Genomic DNA, 13,686 nt, shown 5'->3' with positions numbered 1-13,686 from the left:
ATCATAATTTGATACGTTCTGAATTATCTTAAAAGGATTGAAGTAACACAAGATATCACAACATCCACCGGTAAAGAGGGTTTTATAAAACTATTCATATTTGACACACAAAAGAAAGAGATGAACCCTATTTCGCTGTATTTGGGGTAACCTTTAGATGGATTAAAGTAAAGGAAGGATACAAAAAAAAAAAAAAAAAAAAAAAAAAAAAAGGTACTGTGCAGACTCTCTCAAAGATACTGATATTCTTTTATATTTACTAGTTATATTTTATCAGGAAAGAAAACAGGGAAACTAAATAAAGGAGCTTCAACCTAACCATCCTGAAATACGATTTACATTAGCATAGAGACAGTAACAAACAAGAGCAAAGAACACAATAAAACCCAAGGTTCCCACCTGGGCCAAAACCTAGTTCAAATTACACTTTGCAAAAGTGCCAAAAGGGGAGAGGGGCAGAGATGTTCAGTTTGTACATTGAGTTTGACCATACAAGGTCTTAAAGGAACAACTTTGCTTGTCAAGGAAAATTAGTTTCTTCTTGAAAGCACTTCTCTTCATCCAACCCCCCCCCCCCCCCCCCCCCTCTTTCTTTCATAACAAAAATTGAAAAGGGGTCATTGATTACGAAGGTTATGTCTTATAACATTTATCCATCATCCTTAGGACAAAGAGACGAAGCAAAAAACAAAGAATAAGAATATTTATGGAAGGTAAAGGTTTCTAAGGCTTCTGGAAGCATCAAAGTTTAATGCATAAACAGAAATCAAATTAACCAATTATCCTGCCAACAATCAGTTTCATTTTGCACCAAACTTTTTCGATCAACATCACACAGTATCAAACTCAATCTAGTTGTTAATTACAATAAGTCCATCAGGGAAGTGCATATCAATTTCTATGTACATTTTATAATCTTAAATAAAGAACCAACCTGGGAGATAATTCAAATGGAAAAGGTATAAAGGGCTTAAGGGAATTTTGTAAAGTGCAAAAATCCTTCATCAACATGACCAAAATTCATCAATCTTGAATTTTCTAAGAGGTTGGCCCTAGCTAACAAGATTAAGCATACACAGAAGGACAAGAATATTGGTAGATTCATTAAAATATATTAAGATATAACATACTAAGTACTTTTCTAAAAAAATAATAATAATAAAATAAATAAAAAAAAAAAAAACCAAACCCTGTGTTTAAAAGTTTCCTGAACAAAGCAAAGTAGCGATGGAAAGGCATGACTTACGATTGCACCTGAGCTTACAACTTAATTTCTGATTAAGTGCAGGAAGAGAATCTAAGCCTTGGTGAATATCGTGTGGGTTGGTTCTTGGAAGACATTGACTTTTTTTGAGATCGCATATCAACATCATTATTAAGTTCAGCTGCAACAGAAGATCAAAAATTAGGTCTATAGTTACAAATTTTACAATACTTGATAAAACAAATATCATTGCAAAGTATAAAATCTGTCACTGAATCTGAGTGCATAAGAGTTCCACCGTGGTCAGAAAAGAACTGGATGTTTTCCTCCAAGAAAACAAAATAATGTTACCCTCATGTTATAAATAAAAGCCTTCACTCCCTATCTAATTTATAAAGACCAAGTGTATTTTAGAGTTCACGAACAGGTTATACTTCTTTTTCAGTGGACGATTATGCAGGACATGAAATAACAATCAGACTAAGCTATACACAGAAGTGGATATTTTCAGTACTATACTTCCACCAATGAAGGATTCTTCTTTTCTCAATACTGTTGAGATTTGGAAGCTATATTGTAAAAAATTGCTAGCTGTCTTGCAGAGATAGATACATTACTAATTAAGTGACAAATTTTCATAGATTACAAAACATCATAAGGATTTGTTACGTTACCCAGAACATTCTATCAAAAAGTTAACATGAAGATTTATATAAGAAAATGAACAATGGTATAGAGTGCATAAGTAAACCATTATCAAAGGATTTTATATTGGCAAGCAAATGTACAAGTCACACAACCTAAAACCAGATCATTAAAATCTTAAGGAGACATAATTACATCCATACCAGGTGGGTTAGACCAGGGCAAATAGACATAGACACAAAGGACAAACTTTAACCAGATATAAAACTAAATCACTTCTCTTATGAGGTGTTTGTTCGAATTTCATAGGATGGTAAGCAAAAGGCTAATTCCTGAAAAGAAAATTGATAAGTAGATATCAGCTCTACCAGCTGTAAAGTTTGAGCTCTCTCATTCATTGGAAAATTGATAATAAGCTTTACGTAAGTTAATGACCATGAGGAAATACAGAACCAGTATAAAGAGACAACAAAAGAAAGAAAAGAAGACAATTCATAGAGTAGAAGCAAGAACCTGCTGTCTTTTGTCTCTTCTCAACAGAGTTTGACCCCTTCTGCTTCTTGTTACTTTCTGCTGATTTCAACTCAGCATTGATCAGTGGAAAGGTCCTTTTCTGTGTTGATATCATAGCTTCAGAACCAACATTAGAATGATCTGTATGAACACTTTCACTTTCATGTTTATCTTGCAATGGTTCTTCGGCGCAGTCATCTAAAACTCCAGAGTGTCCAGTCCCTGCACGAGCTGTTGAACGAGTTACTCGAATTGTACTGCTTAAGATGGTACCCTTTGCCCCTTCATCAAGGGTTCTGTTTCTATTTCTCACATCTAAAATCTCTGTCTCTTTTTTTACTGCAGAACAAATTGACCGGGTTGATCTTATCTTCCTGTCCTGCAAATCTTCACTATCCTTGTTAGCCATATTTCCTTTCTCTTTAAGAGCCGTAGAGCGAGTCACACGAACAAATGTTGCATCTTTAGCTGATGTGGTTCCATTATCTTCATTTGTATTTGCACTTTCTCTGTTCATTGCTGAACGAGTTAATCTCCTTGCAACCACAGGAACGGCAGATTCCTCTCTCATCAAGGATGATGAACTGCCATCTGAGTCAATAGAGGGTTCAATTTTATTAGACCTCTCTATAGGCAATCCATTTGACAATTTTGCATGAAGCATCTTGTCTGAAAACCTTGTTTCATTTGTCACAAGTGTTTCCCTCTTGTTTATAATAAAAGTATCAGAGTCCCTAGAATTGTACACACAAGAGGAAAAATCTAACACAGAGTCACATTTTCTTTCTTCATGAAGAACAGATTCAATCTTTTGGGGAAGTTTTGATACTAATGAGGCCAGAACTGCACGAGCAGCAAGAGGACTGAGAGGAGACTGATTTTGTACAGATTTCTCATGAGATGATGGTGCAGAAGTTATAAGATTGTCAATTGTTGATTGTGTTATATCTTGTCTTCTTGCGGATCTTAATTGTCTCCTTCCACAACTTACTTGAACACATTTATTCTCTCGTTGTGAAACAACCAGTTTGGTCCGACCATTGCTTTCACCTAGAAATTAGAAAACAGAATGTTAATTTCACAAGTAAAAACTATATCGCTTTAGCACATCTTAGGGCCTGTTCTCTTCAGCTTATTTTCAATTCAGCTCAGTTTAGTAAATCAGAATAGGCCCTTATTCAAATGAGAAACCAAATAAAATTGTTGACAACATATCGGGGTAACCATGTGGATTTTACAGCTAATCATCGAAATTTCTATATCACATATGAAATTTTTACCAAAGCCACTAAGGAACAGTAAAAATCACCTGGTACGGACAAAATAGAGGTAATTACTAAAAAAATTTAATTCTAGAGCTCAATTGGTCAAGAAGTCACCCCCAAAAGATAAATACCAATATTTAGATGCATCAAATCTAAATTTGCACTCAAAACCATATGTAAGGTTATAGTGTGATTGCTATTATGAAGTGTCTTTTGAGGTCTTACTGTGGCCATTAAGATATTCATAAGCTCGATGAAGTGAAAACATAAGTTGGAGCATCTAAGTCATAAGTGAAGTGAATTTGGATATTGAGTTAGGGTTAAGGATTATTGTTTCTTGTAGTCAAAGCTTATAGCTTAGGTTGTATGGAGTTATGGACTATTTAAAGGCAAATGCTAGACTGTGATGGACTCCGGTCAGCCTATGTGAGTCTACACTAGGAGGGTCAAACAAGGGCATCAACTAGGAGGGTCAAACAAAGGGGAGCAATTCCAATTAACTAGAAGACAAGTTTAATTAAGAAGAAGAGAGGAAGGAAAGCAAGCAACTTTTAGTATGTTCTAATATGGTTTTTCCATTTTCGTTAATGTAATCACATGTAAACCTTAAGATCATCCTTGACCATTAGTATAAGTAATTTAGTATGTGAAATGAGGAGGGTATTCAGAAAATTGTGAGGAAACACTTGGAGAGTAGCAACCTAAAGTTGCTTGGAGATTGGCAGCCTAAAGTTGCTACTTGTATCCGCCCATTGTCCTGTTAATGAAGAAGCGGTCCTTCTCTATGTTTGAGTGTGTTAAATTGTGCTTGCATTACATTGAATTAGCTAGTCTATAACATAGATATTGTCTTCAAATGGACAAGGAGATGCTTAGTCATTCCCTCAATAAGACATAAGTAGGAACACTAGTCCATATCTAAGGAAATTTAAGTTTAAAATTAATGATGTCAACTAGTGTGCGGTCCGGGCGTTGCACCGGGTTACCAATTTGATTAAATTGTTTCTTTATGAAATATATTATCATCTATTATGTATATATGTTATGCATAAATGTTAAACATAATGTTACTAATTAACAAAGAGTATAGAAAACAATTTTTAATACTTTATTGTTTGAGAAATGTGATTTTATTCCTCTTAATTTTTTTTTCAAATTGTTTATCTCGTTTTTCTTTTAATTGGTGCGTGTCATTTATAGTTATATTTATTTGTATAGATGACATGAATTATTATTAGCTAAGATGGTAACGAGCGAATGTTTTGTTAATTGGTAATGACATGTCATTAAGTGATGATGTGACACAATGGCATAAGAGGGGAATGACGTGGCACATAAACGATTTTAGGAACGCTTTTTAATATATAAGTATAGATGCTATCACTTAGTGACCCATTTTCTTCATATCATTACCTTCCACCCAAGCCATACCTGGCTTTCTATGACTTCTTTTAGAATCTTCAGAGCCCTAACATCTAGAATTTAAGTCACATGGTTAAAAATATTATTTTAAGTCCTTGGACATTAGTGATAAGCATATTTCTACACCATTACTCCTTTATGAATGCATGATGTACTTTAACACTCTTATACTACCTCCGTTTTTTATTATTTGCAATAAAGGGGTTTTATTTGTGAGACATAAAAAATTTCTTGATTGCAAATAATAAGAAACGGAGGTAGTTTCAGAGCTAACACAATTGGGAAATATAAAGTGAAGCTAAGAGACTCCTACAGTCCAATGAAACCAGTATATCAGATTGGGCCTACACGCACATCTTTTGTGAAATTTTCAATGGGCCATACTTGTTCATTATGCTACTCCCTGCATCCTTAAATAATGACTCTTATTTACCTTTTGCACACTTTTATAGGGAGGTGAAAAAAAAAAGTTGGGGTTGATTATATAAAAATAAATATAAAAAAGAGGATGGTGGGGTTTGGTTGATCAAGAGTGAATGAAAAAAGAAAAGAAAAGAAAATAGTGAGGTTTGGTTGATTAAAGTGAATAAAATATAGATAAAGGTAAAATGAGATTTTTGTACCAAGAAAAGGTTTCTGGGAGGAATGAGACTTTCATTTGGAGATGGAGGGAGTATTATCTCTGTAGCTCATGAAAAACGAGATGCAAAACAAATTATAAATTGCAAAAGTTGCATTACATACCTCCATAGCGTCTACCCCTGACATATGGCAGGTTCAATCTTGGCATATTCTTACCAAAACTATTCTGCATGAAGCCTAAGTGGCTACGCCGATATCTGAAGATCATATGCATCACTCTTATAACACTGACCCTCATCTCCCTCCCACACCCCGAAAAAAAAGAGTAATGTTTGACATCCAAGTTGAATATTACTATAAAGAAAGGGAAGAGACTATCTATTGGAGGCTAAGAGTAGGATTACAATGGAGAAATATGAAGGAACGAAAAGAAAGAGAAGAAACTATCTACTGGAGGCTAAGAGTAGAACCACAAGGGAGATATATGAAGCAAGGAAACATGACTAAGATAAGTTACAGCAGTCATACCATCAGTCATGCTGCCAATTCCTTCAATATGCTTCAATAACCCATGAAAATCAAATTCGCTTTCAGTATCTTCAAAAGTTGAAGGGGATGCTGATGAAGTAGATAAATGGGATTTTTCCTCTGTAGAGTTTAAGAAAGCAGCAACAACTGGATGAGAATCAATGCTTTCTGTAGCTAAGTTCATGATGGAGCTAGATGGAATACTTGAAACTCCATTTTCAGTATGTTCAGAAAGCCATTTAATCATGAAAGTGCATCTGCAAGAAGCCCTTTTGGAATGTCTCACTCTTATTGCCTGCCAAGAAGAGAAAGAAAGAAAGAAAATAATAAATTTGGAAGTGAAACAGCAGAACGGTATCATTAATCCAAATCTAAATGGAACTCATCACACCAAGGAAAAAAAATAAAATAAGAATCTATATGATATATTAAAAGCAACTCCAGACCACGATGAATTACATCAGAAGTATTACCTTATTAGCTATCTATATACTTTCATCTCAAATATAAATAATTTGAAATGTAGTGTTAAATTATAACTTTTTTTAAACAATAATCATAAATTTTTGATAATACTCATCCAGTTAATGAGTACTTGAATCATAACTAGCAAGATATGGTCATCCGTAGATAGTAAATTCCTAAAAGGATATACAACAATATTACACAAAATCATACAATTCACAAGCTAAAGTATTCAAAGGCTTTACAAATAACTATGAATAAGTAAAGGATGAATCAACCTACCATAAAGTGTTAAAAGTAACAATCCAAAGCATCACCCGGGCCACACACGAGTTATTGAACTTATAGATGTACAATAGTACAGCTGTAGTTTCAGAGGGGGGCCTTCCACCGGGGCCAGGCCCCCCGTAAATTATAATAACTAATTAGTTAATGAACTTAAATACCCTATATTTAGTGAACAATTTTGAACAAAAAGTAAAATATTGGAGTATAGTGATCAACTAGATGAAGCCCGTGCGATGCATGGTTTGTTTGAATTTTGTTAAATAATTTAAATAATATATATTATGTGCTAAAATTTGTTATATATTTAGATAAAATTCTTGACATCAAATGATAATATTTTATATTTAATTAATTTAAATTGGAAAATCTCAATCGCCAATTTTGGTTACGTGTCATTTAAATTGTTTAATTCTAAAATAAACTAATAATCTCGTATTTAATTGGCTACCACTAAAATTTATTATCCTACGTGGCGTGCTAGAAAAATTAACTCCTACGTGGCTTTCTAAAAACTCGGGAAAAAACTCCCCTTTACATATATATATATATATATATATATATGAACAAGAAGTAAAATATTTAAATTCTGGCCACTATAATATTTTCGGCCAAGATCCGCCACTGTGTAGTTTGGTTATCAATTGTTATTTCATTAGGAAAGTAGATATAAAAGGAGATAATAGGCCATTTATTATTGAAAAATAAGGGTGATACACGATAGCAGGGTATTTTATTTTATTTTTTGAATGCGAAAGAGAGAAGAGCCCTAACATTTTGGTAGTGGAAAGTGATATGTATAATAACACGGTCTTTTCCAAAATAGTAGTGTGAGAACTAATTTGGGCTGGATGAAAATGAAAAGTGTAAGAACAGATTTGAGTCATTTGACTAGCAAGAGCAGTTTTAACAGCCTGCTCCAAAACAGCATAACATAAACAATAAAATAGTGTAATGGTTGCCAGAGCCACAGCCACACTATAATCTTTCATAATTTTCTCAAAGCCACAATATAATCTCTTAGTTCCCACCAAATACAAAACAAAAAATGTTTGCATCCAAGTCAAGAAAGCTCTTCCAATGCTATTGATAAGTTTTTCCAAAAGGAATTGTCATAAAGCAACCTATGTTCTAACTCCTAAGTACCTTTTGCATTATGAAAGATCCCTAGTAAGCTTTCTAATACAGCATGAAGCATAAGAGATGTCTTGATCTATCATATCTCAAGCTAAAGAAGTAAGCTCAACTACCCTTGATTACAACAGGGGTAACCAGCATTTCTGACAAGGCCACACCACACCTGCACAGATGCTATTTCTACCACAATAATAATATAAAAAAAAAATTTATTTAAAAAAAATCTTGGAAAATAGATTTACCTTTTGCACTACTGCATCAAAAAAGAGCCTCTGGTAGTTTCTCTCACAAGCAGCAACAACATGTCTCCCTTCCTCAATACAACAACAATCATCCCCCTGCACGGGAATTGAACGTACACGAAGACAAACTCGTGCATCTTCTACGTCTAATATCACATCTTCTGAAACTTGACCTTCATATTTCACAGAAAGTCCTCCACCAAAGCTATTTGACAATTGATTGGAACAAAGTCATTTAAGCAAAGAAATGTAATAATTAATACAAAGTAATATGTATCTCAAATAAAGACACAAGAATTGATGTGATAAGAACAAGGTTAAAACAATGCATATGAGTAGATCTGATCTTTAAATTATTTGAACAAACATAAAATTAATATTATAACAACTAATACTACGTAAATACTTTGATGGGTGATTCTAAGAGACTATATAGAAAGTTCTAACTTCTAAGGAACTCCGGTAAACCATTTAACCCCTATAAAATGTCAGTCAAGTGAGTAACAACTTCCTAATCCTATGGCCACATTTCATGTTACTAACCGCCTCCTAACATTTTCAACAACATATAGTGCCTTTAAAAATTCTTAACCTTCAAAAACCATTGTCGTCCATGACATCATAACAATACATACTAGATACTACTATCCAACATGAAAGGCTTCTACCTATTCTTCAATTAGATTGGCTAATCGCCATTTTAAAACTTGCCACAAGTTCAGCTAGCATGCATGTTACCTATTTTAGATTTTTTTTTTTTTTTTCCAATTCAGAATCAATCCAGATTCATCCAAAACCTCCTTTCCTTTGATAACAAAGCTAAATTCATAATCAAAATTGATATTTAAAATAATTTTGAAAAACAATTACAAAGTAATAAATAACATAATCAGGCTGATCAACTCCATATGCATGCTTACACAATAATCAAATTTCAAATTAAGTAATAAATTACATCTAAATTTATATAAAATCAATTCTAAAAGTTCATCAATCGAATTTCAAAAAACTACAATTAGTAATTATCAAAATTCAAAACAACAACACAAAGATATAGCAACTGTCAATTGATCCTTTAAATCCCTAATTGTTAATTTACAAAACATCGAAATGTTGCATTTAAGAAACAAAAATTACAATTGATCTTGAAGATAATAATAAAAACAGCAGCAGCAGCAACAACAACAAAACTGGTAGCAGTGAAAGTGAGAAGAGATTACCAGAGAGAGACTTGACAAGGATGCCAAGAGCCGTCAATTTTACGCTTAACTTCAAGCTGAACTTGAGAAGTATCTGCAATGGTAGAATCCGCCATTGATGAAGCTTTAAAGGAAGCTAATTATACATGGAGTTTTGGAAGCTTCCACAGTTTCAGATGTTGATGAAGAAGATGAAGTGTTTATATTCAATTAAGCATTGTAAGAAAAATTAATTTCCAGTAAAATGATACCTTCTATGAAAGTACGAAGTAATTACTTGAGTGAAAGAAGACAGGTGAAAGTCGAGGAAACTGATACGGAGTAATATATAAATAAATAAATAAATTCACTTTCAATTATGTTTTAAACTATGTATTAATATAAGTATTGTTGCATTATTGTAATAACTGGCGGGGATAGCTCAGTTGGGAGAGCGTCAGACTGAAGATCTGAAGGTCGCGTGTTCGATCCACGCTCACCGCATTTTTTATTTATTTTCAATAAATCATCTTTATACTTCCTATAATTTTACTCACACATAATTAAGCTATTAAAGATTGAATAAATATATATGCATTGACACATACTAATAAGTTAATAGGATTTTCAATAAGTCATCTTTATACAATTATACTTCCTATAATTTTACTCACACATAATTAAGCTATTAAAGATTGAATAAATATATATGCATTGACACATACTAATAAGTTAATAGGGTACGGAAAACAAACATACTCCTTGTAAACCAATGAATAATAATGCATAGGTATATGCATTATTGCATGGGTCAAAAACTAATAGCAGTATAGTACAATTATAATATGAAATTTAAATACAACCTTAATGAATATTTTTACTACACACCTTGTGGGCAATTAGTATAATATAAACCAAGCTAAGCTTGGTCTAGTGAGAAATATTGCACTTTTTAACCCTGAATTAGGGGTTCAATCCCCACTAGAAACATTTTAAGGGTATGGATCTTTTTCCCTACATACTCCCTCACTTTTAAAGTGTCTAATTAGCAACTACTGAACCTAACTATTGTGAGAAACAAGGAGGAGGTTTCATTGGGTATTTCACCTTACTTAGAAAAAATAATAAAGTATATAATTGGTGTATGTAATATAAAATTCAATTGATCTAATGCCAAATTTGATCAAATAATTAGGATTGATGGAGGTGTATTCAGATATGAAAACAGGTCCATTTCTGAGATTTTGGTGGCCTAAGGGCGGATAGAAAAAATTGGAGTCCAGACTGACTAACAATTGAATTTATTAAAGGAAAAAATTGGGTATGAAAAAAAAAACGTAATACTTTATTTAATGCTATGAAATTTTATTAGTACAAGAACACTTATACAAAACATTTTCTAGATAAACATTATTAAAATAACACAATAAAAGTAAAGAATAATATCACCAGAAATGCTGGTAGTAAAACCAAAAAAATTGCAAATTTTAATAGCACTAAGTAAACTATTTAGTATAATTGAATAATACATTAATATATATGTAATTTATAAAAAATAAAAAATAAAAAAAAAAAAAAAAAAAAAAGATATTACTAAAAATTCATGTAGAGGCGGTGGTAGAGCAGTAAGCCAGTAAGCAACATTTGACAATTTGATAATTCATAATCATAAATCATAATTCAAACAAAATGCATGAATTATAAGTCATAAATCGTATACATGTATAATTCATGTAAAATTTAATATTTCAAAAACTTCTCATGTAAAATTGAGTATTTCATATATTACAATAATTTATTTTTTTTTGGGTGAAGATATATTATAATAAATTAATAAGTATGAAAATGTAATTGTCATATAAAGTTGTCCTATGAAAGTCTGTTCTATACACATAGGTGTGCCGTAAAACCGGGTCATTTGTTCATGAAATAAATGAGCAAAAATAATAACCGAGGGTGTACAGTCCACTAGGGTGTATATAACAAATTCTATTTTCCTAGCATATTTTATTAAGAGTTGAGATGCTAAAAAATTAGAGGATAATGAAAAATTAATTGTTTTACATTATGCTTAATGGTTATGAAAGTTGACAATGCAAGTGTATAATAACACGACTAGCATTGACAGTCCATGTGAAACGTATGTAAATACTTCGTAACAACTTTATATAATATAAGAAATACGGAGTATTAGCATTCACATTTGAATTACGTTACATAATAATTTCTAACAGAAAATATAAACAATAATGGAGGTGCAAGTTCTATTAAACAGCAATAATAATGATAAATTGATGTCTGATGATGACTAAGACGGAGGTGCAATATAATCAGAGGTTTTTCAGTGCGGCAAGCCACATGGTGCGGCACGGTTACTTGTATTTTAGGGTTACTTGTATTTTGGGGTTACTTGTATGATGTTACTTGTATTATGAGGTTACTTGTATGGGTTACTTGTATCGTGAGGTTACTCGTATGTGTTATTTGTATTTTGAGTAACTCCAGACCAAAATCCCATACCAAACCAGTAACACCCTACAAGTATCCCCGGCCCTAATCAAAACCAATAACAGCCATATAAGTGTAACACATGACAAAACCAGTAATACCCTACAAGTAACCCCGACCAAAACCAGTAACACCCATACAAGTAACCCCATAATACAAGTAACACCTACAGGCCCATGACAAAACCAATAACACCCTATAAGTAACCCCGACCAAAACCAGTAACACCCATACAAGTAACCCTATAATACAAGTAACCTCTGACAAAACCAGTAACACCCTATAAGTAACCCTGACCAAAACCAGTAATACCCATACAAGTAACCCCAAAATACAAGTAACCCCTATAAGTAACCCCTGACAAAACCAGTAACACACTACAAGTAACCCTTGCCGCACCATGTGGTCAGCCACATACAAAAATTTGTACAATATAATTATATTGACATTATATTGACATTTTGTAGAAGGAGAACAAGTACCACTTCTATAAATAGGGCATTTATTTCCATTGAAACTACAACTACAAATATTCAAAATAGAATATTCAAAAGTGAAACTTTTACTTAGATATTCATAGATATCTGAAAAATGGGGGGAAAGCACCATAAGATGAATGTATTCACAATCTTGGTCTTCTTTGCATTAGGTAAATTTGATTTACTACTCGGTTTAAATTATTACTTTTTAATCCTTGGAAAATCATTGTGTTTAATTTCATTGTTATCCTATAATATATTTAGTAATGATAATAAGATTTGTCCTATTCGGTATGTGTTATAATCTTATACAAGTTAGTTAGACCCGATTAATAAGCTAAACACTCTGAGGATAAAGTGGAAGGTTAAGTGAGCAATCCATACTTGATAGAAGTTGAGCTCCAAATTCTACATTTTTTACAAAAAAAATTGTAAAACAAGACATATTATATGTATTGTACGACCAAAATTATATTACAACCAAAATTATATGTGCCCGTGGGTTGTGGTGTTTGTAACTTGTGACTTTATGAGCAGACTAAAAAAAGATTTTGGTTTGTACATACTTTGACTAATTGTACAATCAAAATACTTCCTTAAACTAAGGCTGAAGGACGCAATTCTTACCACTAAGAGAACATTTGGTTAGAAAACTGATATAGGGTTTAAAACATAAGGAATTTCCAATCATATACCTCATACAATTATACCTAAATTATGTGAACCAAACACCACTTAATTCAATCGTTGCTTGATTTTAACTCTATGAGGCTATGATATAGACATATAGTATCATATATGTTTAATTAAGAATGAAGATGATTTGAATATTTGATTGTTCATATGCTAATTAAACTCATACCCTAATTTCAATTACTTTGTACTAACCATATACTCCATACATGTATATTTGCAGTACAATTAATGTATAATGGGAAAATGGTGGAATCATGTGTTCTCGCTGGAGAACATTGTGGTCCTATTGACTGGTGTTGCGGAGGGTACAGCTGTACGGATTCAATTTTTGGAGGTGTATGTAAAAGTGGTAAGGCATAACATTATAACAAGTATATCTTTGATTAAATTAATTTCCAAAAATGAATTGAATTTTATAATGCTAAAAAAACTAACTCAGCTAAAAACTTAAGATGATGGTTAGGGCCCAGGAATATATTTTATACTCAACAACTTCCCTCATACGAGAGCCCGTTGGGAATTTAAAAAGAGAGATGG

The 13,686-nt window shown here is 32.4% G+C and overlaps 1 protein-coding gene and 1 non-coding gene across 2 annotated transcripts; one reads left to right on the top strand and one right to left on the bottom strand.

Annotated features, from left to right (window-relative positions):
- Positions 1-1,082: 1,082 nt before the first annotated feature.
- Positions 1,083-9,774, bottom strand: LOC145627121 (uncharacterized). Its single transcript, XM_081679518.1, has 5 exons — positions 9,509-9,774; positions 8,289-8,493; positions 6,160-6,454; positions 2,363-3,412; positions 1,083-1,385 (listed from the first exon to the last, which is right to left on the bottom strand). Exons 1-5 carry the CDS (start codon positions 9,601-9,603, stop codon positions 1,279-1,281), a joined length of 1,752 nt encoding a protein of 583 aa, XP_081535644.1. The 5' UTR covers positions 9,604-9,774; the 3' UTR covers positions 1,083-1,278.
- A 123-nt stretch (positions 9,775-9,897) lies between these two features.
- TRNAF-GAA (transfer RNA phenylalanine (anticodon GAA)) lies at positions 9,898-9,970 on the top strand. The gene has a single exon. It is a non-coding gene; the product is annotated as a tRNA-Phe (tRNA).
- The last annotated feature ends 3,716 nt before the right edge of the window (positions 9,971-13,686 follow it).

Source organism: Chenopodium album, chromosome 4 (assembly GCF_948465745.1).
Source record: "Chenopodium album chromosome 4, dcCheAlbu1.1, whole genome shotgun sequence".
Lineage (NCBI taxonomy): Eukaryota > Viridiplantae > Streptophyta > Magnoliopsida > Caryophyllales > Amaranthaceae > Chenopodium > Chenopodium album.
This window is presented reverse-complemented; position numbering and strand designations above follow the sequence as displayed.

Bases quoted from the DNA above. Each gene is read 5' to 3' on its own strand.
- LOC145627121 (XM_081679518.1), bottom strand. From the start codon at position 9,603: ATGGCGGATTCTACCATTGCAGATACTTCTCAAGTTCAGCTTGAAGTT. The intron at 6,455-8,288 runs GTAAATCTATTT...TCTTCTTGGCAG, and splicing joins TTGATGCAGTAGTGCAAAAG to GCAATAAGAGTGAGACATTC. The intron at 1,386-2,362 runs GTTCTTGCTTCT...CTTCTGTTGCAG, and splicing joins GAAGAGACAAAAGACAGCAG to CTGAACTTAATAATGATGTT.